This window comes from Silurus meridionalis, chromosome 11 (assembly GCF_014805685.1).
Source record: "Silurus meridionalis isolate SWU-2019-XX chromosome 11, ASM1480568v1, whole genome shotgun sequence".
Lineage (NCBI taxonomy): Eukaryota > Metazoa > Chordata > Actinopteri > Siluriformes > Siluridae > Silurus > Silurus meridionalis.
Window position 1 is genome coordinate 5,940,424 of NC_060894.1, and position 27,233 is coordinate 5,967,656.

General features: G+C 41.2%; 1 protein-coding gene across 3 annotated transcripts in view; it reads left to right on the forward strand.

Annotated features, from left to right (window-relative positions):
• The window catches only part of pcdh1a (protocadherin 1a), an 84,759-nt gene that overhangs the window by 22,676 nt on the left and 34,850 nt on the right, over positions 1–27,233 (forward strand). Inside the window, exon 4 of one of the 3 annotated variants that reach the window (XM_046861925.1) lies at positions 9,752–9,791. The exons of the other annotated variants lie outside the window; for them this stretch is intronic. Coding sequence (XP_046717881.1) covers positions 9,752–9,791 — 40 coding nt within the window. The remainder of the gene's footprint in view (positions 1–9,751; positions 9,792–27,233) is intronic. 3 annotated transcript variants of the gene reach the window in all.

The following is a 27,233-nucleotide window of genomic DNA, read 5'->3' on the forward strand; positions in this document are numbered from 1 at the left end:
GAGCAGCAGACTTGCCCTGCTGCTCACTGAGCCTGTCTATCTTCCTCTCTCCACTCTCACCGGCGTTATGCTAATGCCTCAGACCCACTCTGTCAAATCCTCTCCACCGCCTCACTCCCGGAGACATACGCCGAGCCGCACTGGTGACCCGCGCAACAGTCTTACAGCATTACAGTAGTAACGATCCAATGGCCAATATCAAAGCAAAACAACAGTATACCCGAAAGAGCAATTAATGTTGAATTGCTTCTTACATCACAGCGAATCGAGAATAATATCGATTGTTTTCCTTGGGGAAGACAGAAAGCAATCAGTAATACCTTAATGTAATCCGAAGTGTAATCAGAGAGCCTGTGGATGTAGACTGCTTATTTCTTATGAACGAATTCCCAGTGTGGGGCTGTGTACATGAAAGTCCAACGAGCCCTCGTTTTGAAATATTTTGGAAAAATGTACAAAATAGTTCATAGCATTTTGTGTGCTTTTAAAAAACAAAACCCTGAGGAAAAAATAGTAGGAAACTGCGCTTTTTTGTTTTTCAATTTTTTCACCCTTAAGAGAAAGAAACTTTGAGAGGAACCAGACATAAATACTTAATACTTCATTTACTACAGCTTTTTGGAGATGCTTTCATAGAGTTCAAACTTCCTGAAAATAAAATAAAAATAGAAAAAGATGGGAAATAGGTTTAACAGGCATGCGTTGCACACTCACATTATGATTTGAATCAGTTACACACAGCAGTAATAGGTTCTCACAGACGAAGGCGTGGACGTGGGTGTTGTGTCGTCCGGTGCCTAATGACATTTTTGGAAACTTGTAAATAATACGTTGTACACCAAGTCAAGTGTGAAGGGTAAAACTGGGTGGTGAAACAACACATAATTGTTGGGTTGTGAAACAGCGCAAGAGTTTTATTTCTGATTTCTGTGGTAAAATTTCAGGCAGCAGAGAGCAAGCATGAATTTCGTATACCACCAAAATAAAAACAAAAATGCATTAACCAGCATGTTATTTTACACACGCTGTGTAAATTTCCCTATTAACCAGTGATGGCCATCTGTGCAATAAAAAGGTATGTTGTTACGGTGATAACGTCATGCATTAGTGTGGATATATCGTCCCTAGAAATGCATGCTGCATTAAACCTTACTCACTGTAGGTTTCTCCAAAGACAAGCAAAGGTACGGTTACATATAAGTTTGTGAAGGTAAATCTGGTCTCTTTTATTTGTTTAAATGAACGGAGGCTTGAAAATTTACAAGATATGGCCAAAAGGTTACAAACAACTAACCATCACACCCATGCAAGGCTCATACCACAAATTTGGAAGCATACAGTAATATAGGATGCCTTTGTATGCTGTAGTGGAAAGAAGTATTTTCTTATTATTCTTATTAGTTTTATTACTAGTATTATTGCCCTTGTTCTTTTTTCTTGCTTCTCATGTCATAACTAAAATGATTTACGGAAATTGAAGCCTTTTGCCCAGGGAAATATTGCTACTGATTAGCATCCATATAAATTGCCAACTATAATTTGACAAGTGTTATATGAACCAGACAAAAAACTCACTGGAGATTTCCCAAGCACTGTATGCTGTATTCACTTGTGAGAGACGTGCAGTACCGAGCGACCTGCATTGACGTCTGATAAAGTTAATTACGACGAAGCCGTCACTGGAGTTCTGTTTTTAAAGGCCTGCTTCAGGATGCATTGTCAGGATCTTTAGCTGTCTTGCTTTTTTTTGCTCTACTTCAGGGAAAACTAGCGTGAAGAACACATAATGAGTGTATGATCTGTGTGTCTTGTGTCCGGGCATCGCTGCTGAGGGACTGGGCACATCTGCATGGCTCCCAGGCTGTATTTTGTGCTATAACAGCACAGCTGGGATTCCTCAGGGGCGTACACTGAGCCCATCCTGATTTCTTGTCATTGGCATAGCAGCTCAGATGGGCTCTGAATTGATAAACCGCTCTTGTCCCCTATTCTACGATTGCCATAGCAGCACAGCTGGGGATTAAATCAGTCAGCTCTGCGTTGCGAGTTGCCATGGCAGCAAGGAGACCCATGTGAGGGCTACAGTGCCCCATATAGGCACTACCCACACAGCACAGCTTGATATGGCCTGACTCTTAAACCACTCAGGCTAAAATCAGCTATGATTCGGAGCCTCAAAGCCAAACGCTGTGCATGGAACTAATTCAAGCTTCCGGACTTAAGCTCGCCTTGTTCCGAAGAAGGGCCCCCTGGACAAAATGCAAAGTAATAAAAAGCAAAAAAATTGCCATTGCTATTGACTGCTCTTTTTATTTTTACTTGCACAACAAAGCATGGAAATATTTGCCCCGGCTCATATCGATGTGTTTCCAGACAGACTGACTGGGCTGAATTTCAATCTCTCCAGTGTAGATCCTGTCTGTGCTGTCGCCATGGCCTTCAGCCATCGTTTGCTTTATACGCCCCTCGGACAAAACCTCCACCAACTTTAATCTCTTAGCACAGATTCAGTGGATGGTTAACTGATGAACCGAGAAACTGTTCTGTAATGGTTTTATGCCACGTGTCTCTGCCTCTCTTTGCATCGTGTATTAAAAGCTCTGTGAAGATGTTCTTTGAACTGTGTTCATAGTTTCTATGCAAAAACGCAGATAATTTAATGAAAAGGCATCGCTTTTAAGCTTTTAATTAAATAAAGCCATGCTGGTTTTGTTTCATCAGGACTGTCTGTGGTATGCGAGTCAATGTAGTTCATTTTATCACTCAAAACATATTGGTATGAATTATATTTATTTATATGTGCATATTTATTTTTTTCACTGGAAAGGTTCAAGATTTAACATTTGCTTGTTGGGTTAAACCCACTTGTCATCCATCCATCCATCCATCCATCCATCCATCCATACATCCAACCATCCATCCATCCATTTGTTTATTCATGTTGTTTTTTTATTTTGATTTCATTTTTCATATTCACCTATGTATTTGTTTCATTAATAATTAGTTAGAGTAGTTGACTGTTTTTATTTTTATTTTGGTTCAGTCTTTTTTTTTTCACTATCCTTTGATCCATCCGTACATCCACCTACTGTAAATGTAAACCCTTTTTTATATTTAAAATTTTTATGTCATGAGGTTGCAATAGAACAGTGTCGTGCCATTGCCTTTTGTGTCATCAGGACTGTCTGTGGTTTGGAAGTCAGTGTCTTTAATTTTTCCGCTATAGATTTGGAGGAAGTTTGCGCTTTTGATCTCTGCTCAGTTGCACTTTTCAAAGGCAGAATCCTTGATCATAGATCCGCAGATCTAATAAAGCCTGCATTCTTAGTCATGGCTTTGTGTGCCATTAGAGAATGCCTAGAGAATGAGTCTAGCCTGGTTTCAGTTTGATAAGGGATACGCATTTGATCTGCATTCGGCAGGCGCTCAACTCGGTGTGCCGTTTAACTCGAGGGGCCATGCTGGATTTGATGAAGCCTATGCGAATTTGATTAGCGCTCATTGTGCATTTGTATTATACATTATGGCCCAGGGTGGGCCTGCATGGCTGGCTGTAGGCTTTGTTTAGATCTGCATGAGTGTGTGTAGGCAGTCATCTCTCCACGGTCACACTTTCTGCCATGGCCACTGACTCAGAAACAATTACCTATTGGGGGGTGGGCTCGCTGACTTGAAAATGATTCAATTAATTTTCCTTGAATTCACTGGTAATAATGCTTGTCTCACAGTGGTGCTTTTTTCTTTCTGCCTAAGAAAATTGTTTGAGGATGCAACATAGCAATAAATGTGTTGTATTATTTATTAAAGTGGCCAGATCACTGATGGAGGTATAGTGAGAGATGAGAGAAACAGAGAACTAACAATCAGATAACCTGATGGATATTATTTCTCCGCGTCTTTCTATATATATTTCTGTTTAGTTGTTAATGACTTAGAGCATACTTTGAGTTTATGCATTATCCGACATAACAGATGCGCCATGCCATGCAGAAATGCAGGTTAATTCGATAGTAAAGTGATTTGTTTGCTTTTACACATTTTGTGTTCGAAAGAGCAATCTTCTGTTCCCCCAGCCAAAAAGAAAATTGTCAACGAGCCACAGTGAATCTGCAAAAACTAACCGTTGCAGAGTAAAAAGCCCCGCCCACCTCCTTCATCTCACATTGGCAATCTACGTATTATTTCCTCACAATCTTACTAATTGACAGTCTCCTCCTGTTTCTGTCAAGGCAAATGGAGAATGTTGTGTTTTCATCATTTTATAATCAGTCTGTAAATATATCATTGACTTTGCTAATATCAAACAAGCACATAGTTGACATTATTTAATAAGTTTTGGCTCTAAAAAAATACTGAACAAAATAAAGGAATTATTTAAAAAAGTTACTTTGACTTTACAGAGGACAATAAACAATAATAAATAAAGAAACTGTAATTTGATCAATCTTTGTTTGGGAATGCAAAATAGTGCCTTTGATGTCAAATTTGCTGCTATGAGGATAAAATGTAATTCCCCTTATGGGCCAAATGGTCGAGATTATGATTCATATGTATGAATATTATGATTGCATGTTTTACACTCAACTCGTAAGTCATCTGACAGTCTCATGAGAGACTGGGTCACATAGCAGACACGTTTGGCAGAAGGAGACGGGGTTAAAATAAAAGGGATACAGTCGCACCGAGCCAAGATCCAGGGATGCCTCCTGGGCCATCGAGACAGCCAGGGTTGCTAGGAGACAAGGGGATGAGACAAGGTGTGTTCTGCGAGCAAAGTGAGAGAGAGACGGAGTGGGTGCCAGTCTGAAGACCGCCTGCTCGGTGCCAGCACCTGCAGCCATTGCATAGCCTTTAGAGGAGACGTGCTAAAGTCGAATGCTGCAAAGGGATTCTGGTTTAACAAAGGAGTGGCGACGACTGGCCCAGATCTCCAGGCTCTTCTGTAATTCAGACAGTCTGGAAGACAGGCACAGTGTCAAAAGGGAGAGAGGGATAGAGTCATTGCACACACGAGCTCAGCCCATCGTATGCATAATTTAAAAGGAAGATGTATCAGTAATTGGCAGGGTTTAAACATTGCGATCTGAGGTAATTGAACAGTCTCTCCACTAATGGAAGCGTGTCAGACAAGAGCTTCCTCTCCGCCAACAGTGAGTGACAGACACACTCATCCTCCAGCCGAGACAGAGACGTGGAGAGGGGGCCGAGAGACATAGCACAATTCCAGTCTCTCTTCACACCAAGAGGCTGTTAAGATGAAGATATCACGATGGCACAGAGGAGTCTTTGGCTTGCACAACACCACCATGCTCCTGGCCCTCACACTCACCCAGCAGCAGAGCTTTTGTGTTAAAGAGCTCCAGAACAGAGCAACATCTTTCCTAGTTCAGAAATAGCCTCACTTCCACAGTACTGTTTCGTCAGTGTTAATGAAAAATCGTTCTCTCTCTCTCTCTTTTAGTCAATGTTTTCATAGGCCAAATTTAACTGTCTAATTGATGCTTGATTTACAAGAATTTCTTTCTCGTACTCGCACATGCAGGTTAATAAATGGCAAACAGACATACATTATCAAGTACAATATGATTAAGCTAAGCCTACGAAAGGCTCAAAACATTCTGAAAACATGGACACGATGAATAATTGCAGTGTGCTCTAAATCTTCACGTAATTCTACTCAGCCAACTATTATAGAAGCATCACTCATTATATTATAGAGCCATTACCGCTTCCGTCTTTTGTAGGGTGCCATTACTTTTAGCTTAATTAAATTTTTAGTCTTCTTTTTTTTAGTTGATAGATTTGCTCTGGATTGGTTTTGCAAGATGTTTATAATATGTTATTATTATATTACTGTGTAATTAAATAAATAACCGATTTTAAAAGCGTATGCTCTGATCAGGCATAACATTATGACCACTGACAGATGAAGGGAATAACACAGATTATCTCTTCATCATGGCAGCTTTTAGTGTGTGGGATAAATTAGGCAGCAAGTGAACATTCTGTCCTCAAAGTTGATGTGTTAGAAGCAGGAAAAATGGGCGAGCGTAAGGATTTGAGCGAGTTTGATGAGGGCCAAATTGTGAAGTCTAGACGACTGGGTCAGAGCATCTCCAAAGCTGCAGCTCTTGTGGGATGTTCCTGGTCTGCAGTGGTCAGTATCTATCAAAAGTGATCCAAAGAAGGGACAGTGTTGAACCAGCGACAGGGTCATGGGCGGCCGGGGCTCACTGATGCCAGTGGGGAGCGAAGGCTGCCACGTGTGGTCCGATCCAATGAGCTCCTGTAGCTCAAATTGCTGAAGAATTGTTGACTGTTTTGGCAGCAAAAGGGGGACCAACACAATATTAGGAAGGTGGTCATGATGTTATGCCTGACCGGGATCTAAAATTTAAATAATGCACCACATTTTATCTTGGAATATCTATTATATAATATAATTACATATATATATATATATATATATATATATATATATATATATATATATATATATATATATATATATATATATATATATTATCTAGTGATCAGGAGTGAACAGAGACTAAACAAGTTAGCATTGAACTCTAACTAACTGCATTTACCTGAGCAGCAGATTTCATTCAAATGATTTACGGATGGATTTGTTTGTATGCACCTTTTACATGAAACAATTTGCAGCGTCGGACAGCCATGCTGGATTTGGTGAGTCAGAAAGAGGTAGGAGAAAGAGTATGGAAATAATGGAGAAAAAGGGGCGCGCGAGAGAGAGAGAGAGAGAGAGAGAGAATAGCAAAGGCGAGCCAGCTCGCACACCCTGAGCTGACTGAATGAGCCAAAGTGAAGGGAAGAGATTGCATAGCGGAGGCGAGTGATTTCCGGAGCTGCTAACAGTGCACGCCTGTGATACCGTGGCCACTGCACTCCCCTCCATTCATGAATCAGCGCTGGGAGGTTTCTCGGGTGAAGGAGAGCGGCGGCAGCCTTCCTGAATAATTCAGGATCGGAACGCATTCTCGCCTGCTCACACGGCGTTGCCTCAATCTCCATTATGTAACTGAAAGTGCACACAAACATTATATTTCTGCAGAAAAAAAACAAAAAGGTCGCTACCTTGCAGACAAAAAGGGCAAGACTGCAACAGCATTGCTACATTTATGTATTTTTATTTTTTTATTCTCACACCACAAGAGACAGGTGACAAATGAGTTTGCAACGGACTCAAAATGGAGCACTATCGATCCAATATTTTTTTATTCCTTTATATTCTTTCTTGCGACAACCCGTTTTTGTTCATCTCAAACGTCTAGGTTGGCAGCATGAAACCAAAAAAAAAACCCAGCCTTTTTTTCTACATATCTAATGGATTTCTTCTCCCCTCTCTCCCCTGGGATCCTTCCGATGCTCATATCAAAATGCCACCGAAATGCCAGCAGGGAAATGGAGGCATTCACCAGGACACCGTTTTCTCGAGCAGAGCAGCCGGGCGACGCTGCCGGCCTCGGCTCTCCTCGAGAGCTCCTTTATTATCTGTCCCACCTGCAAATGCCAGCGCCTTTCATCCCCCTTATCTCCTCCATCAGACTCCACCGTGCATATTAAATCTGGAGCTGGATTTAGTGGCGCACTCTGCTTTATTGGGTCGCAAACGTTATTTTCCTTTAGGTTGTCAGTTAAACAATACATTTTGACGCCTGATATAGACGGAAGAAAGAGGAGGTGTGGGGCTGAAGCAATGTTTATTCAATCGATGCTTTCTATCTTTGGCTGCAACCAAATTAATTTCAATAGATTATTATTTAAAATTATTTCTAAGTCAACATAGATGTTATCACTTTTCCCAAGGTTGTTTTGATGGATGTCCAAAAATCTGTGAAAATTCGATGCAAACAAACTACAACGCGCTCGAGCACGGAAACGTACCACATTAGACACATTAGCTGTTAATATGTAAGGTGTGGAATGTGTGCAAACGTAAACGTGAGCTCCTACAGGCACACGTGTGAAAACATGATGAGTCAGCCGAGGAGATCCTAAAGAGCCGCGGCAAAGATTCGCTAGTGTCTCTTCCCTTCCCATTGAATCGGAGATACAGTGGCACGCCAAACGACTGTGGAGATTTATGGCGAAAGCAAGCAAGCATAGTTCAGCTAAATTGCTTGCCGTTGTTCGGTGCAGCTTCTCCCAAAATCGTTCCTGTTATTGAAAGCGAGTGCGGAGCACATGCAAGGCAGGCCTCATTAATCTGCAGTTTAGAGGAGCGTTAGTGGGCACGTTCACTCGAAGAGGAGCGACATCTGTGGACCTTTGATGGAAGACGCTGCCTTCGCCCTGATAGATGGGGTTAAAGATAATGACCTGCTTTTACGTCTATTTCTAGAGAGGGACCAGCGTGTGGGCCATATGACAGGTTTGTGTGCGCTGTTCTTTTTTGCGCCAAGTGCTGCTTTTTGTGGCCCTGGAGATAACATCCCCTTCATTTGTTCTGGGGGGAAAAAGCTTCTTTGCCACTTCTTAATAGTACATCACATCGGTTCCTTACTGAAGTAAAAACCAAGGCCAGCATTATTCTCCCAGGAAGCCTTTCAAACTAAGTGTCATTTTATCAAGGCTTCAGGAGCCGCCGCTGCTGCTTCTTCTTCTGTTGCTTCTTCTTTAAGCTAATGAAATGTCCCCAACTGTGGAAGGCGAGGTAAAAAAAATAAAATAAATAAATAAATAAAAAATACAGATAGCCCTCGTGTCTCTCTCTTTATAACCAAACAGTCTATTTCACGGATTATCCGCTCCCTCCGAAAAATGATCAGGTAATTGAAGATAACACTTCTTCAGCCTCCAGATAGTACCGTGTCAATGCTAATATCAAGTTGGCATAATAATTGGGTCTCAAATTGTCAAAGCACATTTAGAGACTTCATGGATTCGCAGGAAATTTTTGCTAATGCATGCGGGGATGTTCCGGCACACTCGATAACTCTTTTACGCCTTTATTTGCAACGGGAAATAATTAATGATTGGTGAAAAGGATTCAATCAGAGAGGCTCGTGTCGTCGTCTTTTTTGCGAATGTGATTTTGGATTTTAAACAATAATTAAAGGAGGTGCTGCGGTCGAAGATTTAATTAAAATAGCCTCAATAACTTCATTCCAACTTACTTTCAGGTCCATGCAACTCAATCAGTAGGCGTGTTTGACTTGTTATAAATATTATATTTTTTTATGTTCTGTGGCGAAGCAGCTAAAAACAAGGCAATGTTTTTTTTTTTACTTTTATGGTTAAAAAAAAAAAAAATTGTCCGATTTTCATTTCGAAACCAAAAGAAGAATGAACGAAATCGCGTATTAGCAATACCACACACACTTTTTTAAAACCCTGTAATGCATATACTTACAGTGAAAAGAAAAGAACACCACCCAGGGTTAAACATGAAAAAAAAAAAAAAACAACGGTGGGATATTGTCAGAATCGGCGTGTATCTACGTTAATTACACCTGTTTTTTTATTCATCTGATGAACTAATTAATGTCTGGTTTCGAGAAGTGACAAATGGGCCACCTGGTCATTTGGTTTCAACGCGACGTCTCTTTTGTGAGTCCAAGCGTTAATAAAGCATGCTCAGGGACGACCCTGCTCGGATATCCATTATGAATGAGTAGTAAAAAAAAAGAAAGTCATGCATATGTATGTTTAACCTTTGTCATACGTGATAATGGAGTTTCTTTCATTTTATCTCATCTTTTCTTTTCTCCTGTGGGTGTGTGTGCAGGAAACATCATGGCACCAGTATGGCACAGTACGAGAGACAGGTTTGAGCAGTAATACAACGTACTGGAGCACATCATAGAGAGATCATAGGAGTTAGTAGCGAATCCAGTCAGTGCTTCCTCTGTGCGCTGTTATTGATTTACAGCAGTTTACAGCTGACAGGTTACGGCGCGTTTCTCTTTCAACCATGGCATTACACAAGCTTTCACAAGCCCAGGTGATGTATAAGTGAATGCACGGCATGTTCATCGTGGCTGCCAGACAGATTTCTGCAGACGAGAGCGTGAGAGAGAGACAGATGAGAGCGTGATAGAGAAAGAGATATAGAGATCATGTATTTCAGGAAACCATCTCAACTCTCTCTCTAAAAAAAAGTGTATCCTGAATATGAACTAAATATGAATCGATGATTACCAGATAACAATCTAAACACGTACAAATATGCAGTGTTGGGAAGTAAATTACATTTACTCATGTTACTCTAATCGAATATTTTTTTTCAATAACTTTTTTAAAGTTGTCTTTAGAATCTGTATTTACTTCTTTATTTAAATATGTTTTGTTTGAAATCTTGTACTTAACTACATTTTGAATCAAATCCGTTATAAATTCAATGCAAAGAGAATAATTTCGCGTCCAGAACCTGATCGATTGATTGGTGGAAAACAAACACGCTAAACAAGAAAGAAAGCTGGAGACAGACAAAACAGGCACCACTGATGCGGATCCAGCTGAAAGCGAAATCAAAACGAAAGTTGTTCAGTGCATACGCTCGCCGTCCGAATCTGCATTTGCGATTTCTCTCGATATCATAAAGTACTTTATTTATCTACGATAAAAAGCAATACACAGCAATACAGCACTCCCATCGTTCCTGCTATTTCTGGAGTATGTCTTAGAAGTCTTTTTTTCGAAGCGGGTCAAGCACTTTCTGCGATTCGCACTGGATTTCCGCAGTGATCATGTTGTTGCCGGCGAGAAACTAGCGTGTGAGGAGAGCTCGGTGACAGTGTGCACACATGGGCAGAATAGCAGGCGTGGTAACACACATGGTCAGAATATCACCTGTTGCACATCTCCCGATGTATACAAGATGATGTTTTTTGGCACACTGACTTATGAAGGTCGGTGCTCCCTGTGACTGTGCGTGCAGCACTATTTTGCCATCCACTGGCATGTTACAAAACTATTCTTGAAACCTTTTGATACCACCTTGTACTGTGTACTCCCCCCACTTGCACTTAAGTAAAATGTCATTGAAGTAACAGTAGTTTCACTTGCATGGAATATTGTATTACTCTTTCTACCTCTGCAAATATGAATAGGAGCCACCTAGTCACATGACCCAGATTTGTTCACTGTTACGTGATGCATAACCATGTTCATTAGCACGATATAAACAGGGCATTACTCGTGATGCGCTTCAGTAGCTTGACCTAACAGTGTCTTACTGAGCTCCAAAACAAATCCATCCAAATCCAATCACAAACTGGCTCGCAAAAAAAAAAAACACAGCAAGACGCAAAAGTTTATAAAGCCGCCACTCCAGATAGCCCACGCACATCACTGCTGCACTTTGTTTCAGCAATTTACACACCATACTAAATATATAGTGTGTCTCCTGCTCGTATCTACACTTGTATCTGTTTAAAACACATTATCCGTTCCGCCCGAATGATGTATTCGTATTCGGTTACATCCCAAGTGTAAGACATTACCACTTCACGCTCTCTGTATTTAAATTGACGATGTGGACATATCAGAGTTAAATCTGTAGTACGCATAATATTGATTTTTTTACCTGGTAAATGTAGTTGTAGTATACCTTTAATGACTCTACAAAGTGTGACCTTTTAGAGTAAAGCTTTACGTGACAAAAGGTACACAAGGTGAAGCCTAGAGCGTATTAAACTAGCGACAAGGAACTGCTATGATGCAAGAGGCGATTGTCTAAAAGCTTCTATATTTCACATCCCTCAACTGGTGTCTTATTTCCCCTTATCACTTAACACTGTTCACAGAGATATGAACAAGGCTTAATCAAAAGTGAACCATGCCAAATGAGACGTGTGTGTGTGCGTGTGTGTGTGTGTGTGTGTGTGTGCATTCTTGCATAGTGCTGCTTAGAAAAGCAGAAGAAAGTGAGCCTTATCAGTGTACATTTGCATATTCATTTGGTGGACTCAAACTCATGCTTCAGTGGATCCTCTCACCTGGAGCTGCTTATAGTGGTAAAAGACTGTCCCGTGCTCATCCCAGGACTTTAGACATGCCATTATTACACTAGTGTATGCTGCTAGTGTATGCTGCTATGTTAGGGGGCGTCCCAACCCACTAACACATCTCACATTAGTATTCACTTGATGAACAGATTAGCTGCTGCTTACAGTTTGACCCTGTGTATACACTGACCAGGCATATCATTATGATCACCTGCCTACTATTGTGTTAATCCCCCTTTTGCTGCCAGAACAGTTCTGACCCTCACTTTTGATAGATACTGACCACTGCAGACCATGCTCGCCCATTTTTCCTGCTTCCAACACATCAAGTTTGAGGACAAAATGTTCACATCCTGCCAAATTTATCCCATACACTAACAGGTGCCATGATGAAGACATAATCAGTGTTATTCACTTCACTGCTCATAATATTATGATGTAAATCATAATATCATTGTGTATGTGTGTATATATATATATATATATATATATATATATATATATATATATATATATATATATATATAGTAAGTATTTGTAAATCAATTTGATATCGTAAAATTGAATCCAAACATCGAACTGAGCTGAGAATAACAGAAGCACCACAAAATCCGAGTTTCTAGCAATAAACCAGAAACGGTGTGCAATACTCACGGGAAGTGCCGAGAGAGCCGCAGCTAAACCTGAGTGCTGAAGTAGGTATTATTATGAGCTATAATAGTCTTTTAATTTTAAGCAAATGAAAGCAGGGAATAATGCCTTAAAATTCACAGCGCTTGCATTTTTTTTTTCCGTGAGTGACTGTGCTTTTCCTGTGCGACTCACCGAGGATGTATAATTTATCACCGTTAACTCATTGTTATGCACTTCTAAAAGCATTTTCATCACTGTCATCGGAATATATCTGACTTTTAATAATTCACGACGTTTGAGTGGCAGCAGCTGTTTCCAGGCCGGCCACGATCGCGCCGTACATTAAACGAGACCTTTGAATTTCAATGCAACCCCATTATAATATATCATATATTATACATAATCTATCGGGCCATGCGGTCACCTGACCAGCAGCGTCGTTATTGACATTGTTAATCTCCTCAGTGATGGAACGCTACCGAAACGTTGGCGTACAGTGTAAGGTTAATGCAATCTTTTTGATTTGCGATTGGTCAGAAGGTGCTAATATTCTGTAACCCGCAGAGGTGACAGTTGAGTCCGCTACTCATTTGGATTTGTAAGGTGGAGACTTTGTGCTGTAAGAATGGGTGTAATCGTTGATTGGGTGATGGGGTGCTTAGTTAACACTCATCAGAAAGAGGAAACTGACCACTGCAGACCGGGAACATCCCACAAGAGCTGCAGTTTTGGAGATGCTCTGACCCAGTCGTCTAGACGTCACAATTTTGCTCTCATCAAATCCTTACATTCGTCCATTTTTCTTGCTTCAAACATGTCAACTTTGAGGACAAAATGTTCACTTGCTGCCTAATATATCGCACACAGGTGCCATGATGAAGAGATGATCGGTGTTATTCACTTCACCGGTCATAATAACATTATTTAGAACTAGAAATGGACGAATATGCGCCAGTTTTAATACAAAAATGCTTTCCCCTTTCTGATTATGTTCCTAACTTTATAACCTGGAGTGTGTGGTTCTTTATGTTTTGGCTGCCGTTATTCCAGACGGCATGCTCTACATTGTTGGTGCACGGTGGGTTAATCCCTCGCACCGTGCTCTTTTTTTAAATCCAGGCCAGAGAGCTTCCCTCAGCATGGGTGTGTTAGGATAACAGATTTCAGTCTTCTGCTTACATACATGACAAAAAAAAACAAAAAGGCAGGAGCACCAGGCACTCTGTATTTGACATGATGTGTACACTAATAAGGTCCCCGGAGCATTGTAACCGCAGCGGTGATATGTTAGCTCAGCCTCTGCGCTCCTATAGTGTGCCTCTGACCCAGTCAGTCCTAGATTCACAGGGATGATGTGCATTAGTATGGGACTAATGCCCATCTCAGAGTTCCCGTCTTGGTGTCAGCACGTCTGGATATCCTGCAGTCATGTTATTGAGGTCATTCAATGAAGAAACACCTCGAGGCTCCGATTAGCCCACTGACCTACAAGCAGGATCTCTACAGCCTGTCACTCAGAAACAGCAGAAATAACAAGGATGAAATAACCACCAGTGCTTTGATAACTGATGTCCGGTGCCTTCAGAATTCTGGACTTCGAATCCATGGGCAAAGTCGTCCTCGTCCAAAAAAAATGACGTCCAGGCGCGGCGCTGGAAGAACTGTCGAGGACTTTGCACTGGATTTATTTGCATGTTTAGGTTTCCAGGCTCATGCTTCAATCCGCCTTGGCTCTAATCAAGGTTTTTAGAAAGCACCGAGAAGATCACTTAAGCCAATCGGTGTCTTTAATCAGCAGCCTAAGTGCTGAGGTGCCAGTAAAAAAAAAAAAAATCCTGCACACTTCAGTTCTCCTGTGATGAGATTTGCAGCCATGTGAGTTTCGAAAGAATGCTTACGGGTGTCAAAAACACTTAGCTCAGAACAGAGCTTTTGCAAGACCACAGAGCAGAGGATGGATAATTGCATCATCTCACCGAGCGAGTGAGTGAGTACATTTGAGAAGCCCGATTTTCGTGTGATTCATTTCGAAACTAAATCAAAAGGCGAGCCAGGTAAGCGCAATAAAGAACCAGCAAGAGCACCCGGAGGCTGAATGAGAACTCCAGGAGATAGTGGGTATCTATCTTGACTCTTAAGCCATTATCACACCACAGTAAGCAGAGACAAACACTCTCTCCCACACATGAATGCGTAATCAAAAAAACCCTCCTCAAGTTAGTTAATTGGAAATGTCGGATCAATGCTTTCTGATTACCAGGCTTCACCAGAAGGTCTGTCTCACACTTAAGACAGCGAATTTCCATCCCCTTATTATGTTTTTTTTTAGGATAGAAGACAATATATTTACTTTTTCTTACTAATTAATAGTGCAATGTTTCCATGTTGGTATCGAAGCTCATTGCCTATGGAACTGTTTTTCATGGCATAACCTTAATATCATAGCATTCGTATTAAAATATTAATGCAGTTACTCTATTGCTCTTAATTATATTTTATTTAACAATGATTGAGTGGTGAATCAGAAAACAGCAAATTGACTCCCGCATGTGCAGTTACCAGCGCTGCATAATAATGTTATTGTATTACAGAACCGCTGGCATTTAGTGCTACATGAAGACATTTACTGCTGATAGGTTTATTTTAATTGTCGAAAGCTACTAAAACTCTTTAGCCTAGCGTGTCAATTAGCACCATATTTATGCATGCGAGCTAGATGTCTGCGCAGCTACATTCAAATATTTATCATTAGATTCAGTTACTTAGCAGATATGCAGAGCGATATAAAACCAGCCTGATAAAGACGCAGAAACAACTAGCACCTAGCTAATCATATACTTAATGACAAAATAGAAGAAACTAAAAATTTATATGCAATCAATAGCATTTACATTTAGAGTATTCGCAGACGGCTCACGAGGCCGACGACTTACAGTGATAGCATTTTATACAACGGAGCAGTGGAGCATTAAGGGCCTTGTTTGGGGGTTCAGTAGTGACAGCTTGGTGGTGCTGTGACCTGATTCAAAGTAACAAATCCTTTAATTTGAGTTTTAAAAAACTTTCAGTCTTAAATTTGCTCTCTAGACTGGAAGTGATACGAGGTGGTACCAATAAGTTTTGAGACTTGCTCTGTTTACAAGAAAGTACTTTTGTCGATCTACGTTTACACGCTATCACCTTCAAAATAGTCCCCTTGCACAGCAATACAGCACCTCCAGTGTTCCTGCCATTTCTGGATTATGTGCTCTTTTCGAAGTGTATCAAGTACCTTCTACGATTCGTGCTGAATCTCAGCAAGCTTTGAGCCGGCTCTTCATCTTCAGTAAGGGGGCGAAGTCCGCAGGAGCCAAATCTGTTCGAAAGGCGGGTGCAGAAGTGAGATCATGCAGATTGTTCCCCGACGATCATCATGCACAAGTTGCTGAATGGTTTTGACATTTTAAGCGGTTGAGGGTTGAGGTCTTCCTGATCTCACGTCGTCTTCCAACAATGTTCTTCCGCTCTTGAAGCGCGCATGCCACTCAAAACACCTCGAGCAAACCGTTGCAGCATTGCCGTATGTCCAATGTTTTCCACAAAGGGTCAATGTGGGCACGCACGCTTCAAGAGCCAAAGAACATCGGCAAAAGTCGTCATAAGATCAGGAAGACCCTAGAGCTCAACCCCCGAAAATGTCGAAATCATTCGCCAACTTGTGCATAAAGATCGTCCGAGATAAATCCACATAATCTCACTTCCGCCCCCACCGTACGCCAGAGTTAGCTCCTGCATGTCAAACGACTCAAATTTGCCCAGAATTTAACATTTGCTCTTTGTTCTAAACTGATGAATTTGCAGACGTGGTAACGCATGTGGGTAGAATAGCAAAATAACTTTTTGATACGACCTCATAAATCTTTACTCTTGTGCATCTACAGCAGTCTCTGGTCCTGATACGGGTTTTAGCACATTCACCAATTTGCCTGATCTAAATTTCCTCCCTGTTCCTCAGTATTTAATGTCCGTTTTATTTTGCTATGCTCTGCTTAAAATCCTTGCCGCCACTTGCGTTTCACTTGTGTTGTTAAGGACACTCAAGCTGTTACTAAGCCCAATTACCACCCTAAATCCTGAAGTGTACAAAACGGAAATGGGAATGAAAACAGGAAATAAAAAAGCTGTCAATGCAGAAGAACAGGGTGCCAAAAGGACAAAGTTTTGTAATGGAAATTGTCTGAGATGAAATGTCTTTCGACCTTTTACGGAAGCTATAGAGACACTCGGTTGTTTGGAGCCAACGGTTCCAGCTCAGAGGTGTCAGGATGAGGAAATAGCCAGACCTCGCACTTACGGCATGATTATACCTCCGAGAGGTTGAAGTGACACGACAGTGCAGATGTAGATAACGCCACAAGAGCGAGCCAGGGATGCCTCCTGAATACGTGAGTCACGAGATAAAACTTTTTGAAGGGTTTGACCCATACCTTCTTGTGACCTGCATTAGGCTGCAGATTTCAAACAGACAAAATGCCACTGTCCATGCGCTATGACATTCTCAGGGGATGTAGTAATTGGATGAGGTTCATACAGTCACCACAACAGAGTTATTTATTCCGTGTTCTTAAAACCTTCTGATACCTCCGAACAAGCCCATACTGCCCATTCTTGTGATTGAACAGACTCAGTTCACCTCCGATTAAATGCTCACTTGATCCTACATGTTTTTTTTCCCACTCTGAGAACACCGTTAGAGCTCTTGTCAAAGGCAGAGGTTGGCGCCGATAGATCAATAGTGAAAACGTGTCCTAGTTCCGCTGCCCTGGCAGGCCGCTCACTCAGAACAGGAGATGAAAGCACGGCTCGGGTTCTAATTAAACATTATTTTTCTTATCATCACCCCCATTTCATGTGCGAGAGAAAATGACTCGCATGACTTCCTTTGTCACTAGATGGCATAAGTGGGAGAGGACGGATGGCGTTAATGCTTCGAATAAAGAAGAATACATTTTGTCCCATCACTCCGTCAAATCAGAGATAGACACATGCTAGCCTATTAATAGAGATGTATAAGACAATTCTTCAGATAGCTCCAGAAGTCTTGCTTAAAAGCCTTGTCATCTTGCCCTCCAATCCCATTATGTACCTCGTCCTTAAAGCAATTCGAGAGTGAGCTCCATGCATGCCTTCAAGCCACGAATTGAGATATTAACTCAGAAAATTGAAGTTTGAGAGCGAATAAGGTCCCCCTTGGGAGTGGATATTGAGGATTAATTTCTCTAGTGCCTCTCCCTCCATCATCCCATCCCCAGCCCCCAACCCCCCACCCTCCACAAACACTCCACTTTCCTACTTCCTATTTTTTCTCCCTCTAGCAGGATCACTACTTTCTGCCTCTTTCGCTGTCACTCATTTAAAAAGGAAACCCTCTTTGCATATCACGAAACGAGATGCAATTTATGTCCTTGAGCCTCTGCGCCGATACACGGCGAGAATACAAAGGCACGATGGGAGACTGAGCAGCGCAATCTTTTGGACGAAGGAGAAAAGACAGGGCTGGTGTGGTATGGTTGTGATGAAGGAAAAGATCTGCATGATATGTCAAGGTAAAGTGACAGTGATGAAATGGCTCCATTTTTACATCTGCGTAAGGAATGTGTGCGTGTGTGTGTTTTTTTTTTTGGATCATTTAGCATGGAAAAATACACATGCATGCTACAAGGAACCCCGATTTTTTACACCAAGTCGCAGGTATATACCTCTCATGTCATGAAATGGGTTTTTCTTAAAAGAAGAAGGCAGATGTCTCGGCGGCCTCGCGATATGAAAAATTCAATTTAAAAGGATGAGAGAAAGAATGGCGCACGGCCTATTTTCATTCCCGCTCGCTGCAAGATATGAGAATGATGTTCTATTGTGAAGGAGGAAATGATGCCAATCGTGCTGCCGAGAAATTCCTTCATAATTCAACTCAGTTCCTCCAAATCCCAATGGCAAGCGGCTGTACCAAAGAGATGGAGCGGGCGAGGCAGGGGAGAGGCAGAGCGAAGCAAGAGATTGAGAGCGTGGCCGAGAGAATGACAGATGTTGAAGGAGGACAAGAGAGAAAAGACGGGCAGAGGGGCGAGAATAGGAGAGGCGGCGGAGGCGAGAGACGACAGGTGAAACAGGAAGTGTCGATTGGCGCTTGCGTACCTCGCTTCTCGGCGGCAGGACGGACTCTGGATGCAACAGTGTGAGGTTACGGGTTCACTGATGAGCCGAAAGAAATGTGTGGAGAAATATAGCCCCGAGTCAGCAACCTGTGATAGTTAAAACTCCCACAGTGCAGCGTGGAGGAGGGTGGAATCAATTTCTTTTGGCCAGGTGCAATTTCTAAACTTAACACTTGAAACGGAGTTGTGCTGGCAATATTTGCGGGAAGCGTAACAAGAGGATGACCCAGATCGAAGATTTCTTTATTTAGCTGCCTCACATTACTATCAGCTGTCAAGTGTTGCTGGGGTGAAGGAAGTGAAAACATGATGGACGGACGGACGGCAGACGGGCGGACGAACGGACAGACAGACAGACAGACAGACAGACAGACAGACAGACAGACAGACAGACAGATAGATAGATAGATAGATAGATAGATAGATAGATAGATAGATAGATAGAACTTTGTCATTTCAAAGTAGAGGTACACAGCAATGAAATGCAGTTAAGCATCTACCAAAAGTGCTAATTTGTGCACTAAACTCTAACTTTACATATATTTTCATATTTACATTTACATATATATATATATATATATATATGTGTGTGTGTGTGTGTGTGTGTGTGTGTGTGTGTGTGTGTGTGTGTGTGTGTGTGTGTGTATGTAATGCCCCTGTGCCCAAAGCGAGCTCCATGAAGATACAGTTTACATGATTAGGATAGGAAGATCATAAGTGGCCTGCTATACAGGTCTGCTATACACCTCAACTCTATTGAACACATTTAGGATGAATTGAAATACTGACTGCACCAGAGACCTCCTCATCAGGACCCGACTTTACTAACACTCTTGTGTTTGATTACCACAAATGTCCACAAGCACACCCCATTATCTAGTGGAACATCTTCCCACAAGAGTGAAGGGATTTATTAAAGCAAACTGGGACTAAATGGGGAATGCGATACCATACTTATGATGAGCTAAATTATGTCTGCAACACTTTTGGCAATTTTAATGTGTGTATGTAAGGCACAAAATGCAACCTCATATTAGAAACACTTGTACTCTTCTGCATAAGAGGAGTGAGCTCACAGATGCTCATGATGGGGTTGTGAAGCTCCAATTGACAGGAAGGAGTTTGCCATATCTGCTATACAGAGAGCATTGCCAGTTTGCTCTCCTAGACTCCTGGCCACAGATTCCACTGGCATCATCAAGGCTTTTCTGTTGCACCTCTTGGAACCAGAGATGCAGTGGATCTGGAGCCTTTCCTGGATTGTGTGTGTGTGTGTGTGTGTGTGTGTGTGTGTGTGTGTGTGTGTGTGTGTGTGTGTGTAAGGGGAGAAAGGGGGCAGGGTACACCTGATATAGGAGACCAATAAATTGCAATGCACATAGTCATGCCTCCAGCAGTGTTCAAAGCACACAAACCATGTAGGTGAGTAAAAGTAGAGATGCACAAAAGTACAAAAGTATTTGCCACTCAAAGTAGATTTATTATGACTATAATGTTCTTATTATCATTTTTGTCACAAAACTCTTTGATTAATCAACTCTAATGTTACTCTCAACACACCAATCTATTAATATTAACAAAGCAAGTTAAATTCAGGAGTTTCTTCCATCATTTATTCCTCTCAAAATGCTGTTGAACTGATGCTAAACTGTATGTCGGTGATAAGTAGCACCAAGGACCAATCTAAACAAGTTCAAAACAGAGCGCGCGCTCGACCCTGATTGGTGGATTGCTGCGTGTCTGACCAGAATATAGAATATTTGACTTTGAAATGTAGTGAAGTTAAAGTTTAGCCAAATATAAATACTTCATTAAAGTACTGAAACGCCTACTAATTTGCCTTCTGATGTTTGGGAGAAAAAATAAAACCTGAAGGGAACCTAAGTGAACCCTGGGAAAAAAAAGACAGTAGCCAAAACTCCTAAACAGTGCTAAATTAATTATTTCCAACATACAGAAGCACAGAGAAGTTCTTGTTATAGCAGGGGTTGGTAAAGTTTCCCCGTAAATTCTGTCACAGTTTACATTATTGATCTCGGATTTAGTTGGGGTACCACTTGTGAATCTTTGCCTTGGTTAAAGTTTGTGCATAAGATGAATTAGTTAAAGCGAGGACGAGAGCGTACAAGGGAAAGAGTACGAACGAGCTCTTCCTGCTTCAGGCTTCTGTGCGGATCAATGAGCCGTTTCCTTTGAAAGCATGTAGCGCACTGAAAAAAAATGATCTGCACAAACAAATTTGACAATGAAGGAGTGCAACTCTGTGGAGATGCAGCAAGTGAAAAAAAAATCATAGAGACTGGAGCACAAGGGAGAAAGTTGCATGCAGATCTTTTTTATATTTTCTCCAAACTCTCACCTTTTTTTTTTTTTTTTTTATGTGCGATAGCTAGGAGGCACACAGCATAGCTGTGGAGTCTTCAAAGACTTGAAGCTTATCAAAGAGACACAGCGAGTAAAGAAGGAGACGAGATTGTGGGAGCAAAATGTGGGCAGTTGAGCAGGAGCACAAAGAGGTGGATGAGTGTCAAGAACAGCATCAGCAACTGTTACAGTTCAGAAATGGAAAAACATATTGTTTAAAGTGTATTTTAGTCAGATTCGAAGTGTTCACTACATGCTAATTGCCATGTTGATGCTCTAGAGTAGCCCTTTAATGTGTCGGATACAAGCTTTTATTTCTGTTATTGATTTTTAAACAGCCTCCAAAATTCAGGCCTTGTGTAGGGAGAACCTGCAGCTTGAGGATGGAGTTGATGCTTTGAATGATCTATCGGAGCGTTGTCATCACTGTCTATGACAGCATGCAGGACTAATGGGGTGGGCGAATGGAAAAGGAAATGTGTCACACATCCATTTGTGGAGCACTTTACACCTCAGACCACACCTAACATGATGAATCGATCGGCACCAGACGGCACTCCATTACCCAATGCAACCAATCCTTCAGCTCCTGACACCCAGTACTTTTAAATCCGTCCTGCTGGCTAGCTGGGGTTTTACATTGGTTTGTTACTGGAAATGCCATTTCTTTTTTGAGGGTTGAAGATCTTCTTCTAATCATAACCCTTACAACCTAATTGTTTCATGCTTTTTAATAATCACCTGCTTTATCTTATTTGCCTCGAATTTCTGAATTGTCAGTGTTTCATGCTGAACTTTTTAATACCTCCCTCTGATCCAACTTTAATTCGTTTTCAAGTGTCTCAAATCTTGCACTCTTTCTTCTTTGCCCAGGTACTGTTTTAGTCACAGCACCAAATCGGCTTCACTCGTCCTTCACTTACCAGCGCCTTTGTCTTCTGCCAACTTTTCTGGCTCTCTAAGCGATTTGGAATCCACATCCGGCCTTGTCCCAACTGTGCTCCATCAGCTTATATACCTCCAGCTCGGTGCCTTCCTCCTGCTGCCCAATTCCTGTTATCCCTTTTTTATCCAGCTCCAAAACTCCCCTCATCAGTCCAGCACCCAACTCCATCCAACCAGTTAAACCCCAGCTCCCATGGCTTGGCCTGCTCCAATCCCACTTTGGCTCAGTCCCCACCCCAGGCTGCTTTTAGCCTATCTGGCCTGCACTGTTCTTTTTATGAAAGCGACGTTAAATGGGTTTGAGAGGGGAATCTTTGCTCCATCTGCAGAGCCACAGCTCCCAGAGCTCGGAGGAACGAAAGTGCTGACTCTGGAGTGATGCCTGCAGGACTCGTTTAAGCAGAGGATCCATATTTAGACAAGCAAACGGTCTCCCTACATTTAAATAGTAATGCATCTGCCTGGAAGATCTTTAATCACAGCTCCACCGCTCTGTCTCCAGGAGTATCTTGACACCAGGGTGTGGCCTGAGACGGTCAAGGTGTCCTTGATTAGACTGTTCTAATGTGCACTTCCTGTTCTCATTCTTAACGACATCTAACGCATCTGTCTGTATGTGTCGTTCTTTAAATCAAACGAGGGCGTCGAAAGTGCCAGAGTTTGTGTTTACAGGCAAAAATGAATGCGACAGTTGAGAGATTCGTTACATTCGTTACATTGTTTTGCCCCCAGCACAACAACAGCATTTCTATTGCCTCGTCGACCTTTCACCGATAATTATATATAGAAAGATGGGGTGATAACAGAAATAACGCTACACTTTCTACTTATACTTATGCCAGTATTACTGTTGAAAGGCACTGCCTAAAAAGGTACATGTCTCTTACAGTATCCAAGAACATTTTTCTAACAAGGCTGACCTACTTTTTCCGTATTCACTCATTGTTTTTATAAACTACTGAGGAAGTGAAAGCCTTTCAAGTGTGAAAAAAAAAAAAAGAAATGGAAAGTGAAATATCGTAATCCTTGTATAGTTACTGCATTGTTTTCTGACATTTTCTGTGAAGTTTTTTTACCGACGTGGCAAAGAGAGTGGTGTAGACGCGCTGCAAAATGATTTCCATTTTTTTTAACTCCCATTTTAAACAAATTTGGTAATTTGCCCGTTCTCACTGACTGCTAGTTCTACCCTATCACCTGATGCCTAGTAACCAGGTAGGGTCAGGTGCTAGCATATGCTGTCTTTGAGACATACATAGCCAACAAACAGCTGCTCATGCTACAGTATGCTACAGGAAAAACACTTGGAAAAATCTGCTCTGTCACTGAAGACCTCGATTGTTTAGGGCTGGGGTTCTCAAACTATAGCCCACCCCCACAGCCATCTAAACGACGCCAGATTTCATTTTAAATAAAAGTTTTACTCATATATCTGTATTTAATCTGTATTTGTATCTATTTTCCGTTAGTTATCAATAGAGGTCGAGGCACTGACAGTTGATTGCTGGAACAATCCGCAAAAATTCATAGTTTAGCGATAGTTTTCCCGGCTTCCGGTCCGACGTCATTACGAGAGCGGCCTCTAGAGGCGAATCACTGACACAGTATGCTGTTTGTTTTTACACGTGAGACTGCATGCTGCACAGAGAGTGCTATATTCTATTTATTATTTATAATTTACACATATAATTATATTTATTGATATAATATATTTGTATTTATTTCCTTTAGCACACTATTATGATTCAGTACTTTTTTGTAATAGATTTCAGTACTGAAATTTCACATTGAGTGTTATGTTTGTTTTTTATCCAGTATCCATTTTAAGATTACAATCCAACCTAGCTATCGGTATCATTAAGATTGGTCGACCTCTAATTATTAACATAGCCTTATTGTTTGTTAGATTCACCCACCGACCATGTGTATACACATAAGTAAGTAAATGTATTGATTTCAATAGCAATGAATATGAAATAAATGAATTATGATAGTAATAATGCTCTTTTAATAGGCTATATATCTCTTGAAAAGTAATGCTCATTTGTCTGTAACGGTGTACAACAAAATAATAGACTAATCCAGCATTAGCAGGTACCGTATTTCTCAGACTATAAGCCGCTACTTTTTTCCCACATTTTGAACCCCGCGGCTTAAACAATGATGCGGCTAATTTATGTATTTTTCTGGGTTTTTTCCCGGTTTCACAAACTTCAAACCAAAAAACTGAGCCCCATAACATTAGACCAATAAAATTGCAGAACGGGTTCAGGTGAACCAATGAAATTCTTTATATAAAATCAGATGTGCTCCCACTGAATCGGGCCGCACCACATCATAAATATGGATGATGTTCCTCTGACATTTGACCTGCCGCTCACTCGGACTGTCTACAGGAAATGCGAATCATTCGTCACGCTGAAAACAACCGGGCATGAAAAACGCACTTCACCTGTGTTCTGAGCTGCACGGCATCGGAAGAAAAGCTTCACTGATGGTGATTTTTAAACGCATGACGATGCCAAAAGAAAAACTCCCGAGAGAAATAGTTGTGAAAGGAAGGAGGAAGACAGTGAACAATGACTTTCTTGGTAGGCTTCTGTTTAGATACAAGCCGTGTAACAGACACTGTCTTTCATTAAAACCTGTGTAAAGTTCATTAGTTTGAATGTAGACAGCTGTGTAGGCTTATAGACAGGTGCGGCTTATTTATGTTTAAAACACAAATCTTTGTCAAATTCAGTGCGTGCGGCTTATATTTGTGTGTGTTTAATAGTCCGGAAATTACGGTATAATAAATGCATTAAAAAGCATAATAAAATCTCCACAATTATACTGGTATTCACCTCATCCCATGTAATTTCCTGGTACAGACCGACCCAGCCCCCATTAAAGAAAGGAAAAATTATATCATTTAGGATCCCTACAACTGACACAAGGATAAAAGGAAATAAGGGAGCGTATATCCTTTTTTTTAGTGAATTAATGTTGTATAAAGGATTGTATATGGAGCTGAGCTGCTTGTGAGGAAGCTGAAAAATCTGGAGTAGTATGATTAAAAAAAGCTTGATTGTTAAAAAATGTAGTAGATATTGTAAACAGATACAATAGTTACATCAACCAGAGTATCACGGTCAGTTAAGCTTATAAGCGAGATGAATGATATGAATACTTTGATGAATTTCTCAGAATTTGAGAGACCCAGTGAATGACCGAAGCTTTGAGATGTCTCTGAGATTATGCAACGTGACTTTGTAAACGAAAGTGTAAAAATCATTCTTTTGCTTCAAGGTTAGTAAGAAAGGATGATAGCGTAACAGTCTTCCAACTTTTTGTCCTTTTTTTTTATTATCTGCGAATGCCCACGAGCATCGCTTCATATTTATCCTCATTCAAGAGTAATTACTTGGATACCATCCAGTCTTGTGTATCAGTAAGACATTGTAGTGCAAGGTAAGGCAAGTTGCAGATTAGTCTCTATTTAGAAGCAAAAGTGTGTATCATCAGCATAACAATGAAAAGAGATATCATGGCTCTCAGATGTGTTACTATCGCCGGGGTGTCAGACTCATATTCGGCTCGGCACACATCAGCAGTTTTTTTGGGAGCCCTGGAAGCGCTTTAAAATAAGGTCCATCCGTTTTATTTAATTATTATCTAAACGTTTTTTTTTTTTTTTTAATAATAGGCTTCGAATGAAGAATTGAACCTTTCTTGGAAAACGAAATTGCTGAAACATCAAAAATCTTGATCCTGCGATTCCTTTAACCCCTTCTAACCTTCTACGCCAAACCCATTAGACAGTATACAGCAGGGGTCACCAATGTGGTGCCCGCGGGCCCCAGGTAGCCCGCAAGGACCACATGAGTAGCCCTCGGGCCAATCATTGTTGAATCATTGAAACTGTGTGTATCAAACTGGTTGCCCTTTACATTAATCGGTACCCAAGAAGTAGCTCTCAGTTTCAAAAAGGTTGGTGACCCCTGGTGTACAGCATGGAACAACAGACTGCCCATGTATGTGTAGGTGGAGCAAGATCAAGTCCAATTCCACCTCAGGACTATTGGTTGAGCTCTGCCCATGTGGCTGGAGAGGGTTCAGCTTAGACTCTACACTACATCATTTCTAGACCTTCTGAGCCCCAGTTCCACCCAAGCAAATGTTTTCCACCTAGACAACAATAAAGAATGGAAGCATGGTGGTGAATGTTAGAGGTGCAGACTTTCAGCTGATTTCAATGAAACGATTTCTATTCATTTGCAATAATTGGATATTTGATGCGACGTCTGGTTTCGGCGTGATACATTTCGGTTTACGAGCTTCTGATTGATATTTGTTCAGAGTTAATAGTTCAGAGGCTATGCCACACAGCTGTTCATTAGCACATGATGATCATGTAGAGGACTATCAGAGTGACGAGCAAACTTGGATCCATTTTTCTTAGTTTATTTCAATTGTTGATTTTTACGTTCGCTACGCTGCGTTTCTCCTATGAATTCTAGATATTGTGGTGGAGCACTGGTGTACTTTTGACTTTAGATAGTGGATTTATTGACAGAAAGCCATATTAAAGAATACACATACACTGATCAGGCATAACAGTATGACCACCTGACTAGTATTATGTTGTTCCCCCTTTTGCTGTTAAACATTCCTGCTCTGTGGAGCATTAACAGCATTACTTCTTCACCAATTTGAGCTACAGAAGCTCGTCCACATGGGCCAGATCTCGATTCACGCTCCCCACGTGAATCAATGATCCTTGGATGCCTTGGAACACCACTGTACCTTCCTTGGTCCACTGCAGACCAGGAGCTTCAACTTTGAGAACAAGATGTTCACTTGCTGCCTAATTCATCCCACACATTAACAGGTGCCATGATGAAGAGATTATCAGTGTTATTCACATCACCCTAAATGCCAAATATAATAGGACTAAACGTAAGGCGATTAGCATTGTCCCTTTGCAACACACATTTTTCAGGTTAGTCAAATAAGATTTAAAGCAGTCTGGCAAACCATTAAGTCTGTAGAGGTTTGATGCGAACAACAGACTCGAATGCTCTATTTAGATTGCACACAATCTAATCACGACCTGAAGATCTGGAATCGGCTGCACCTAGGA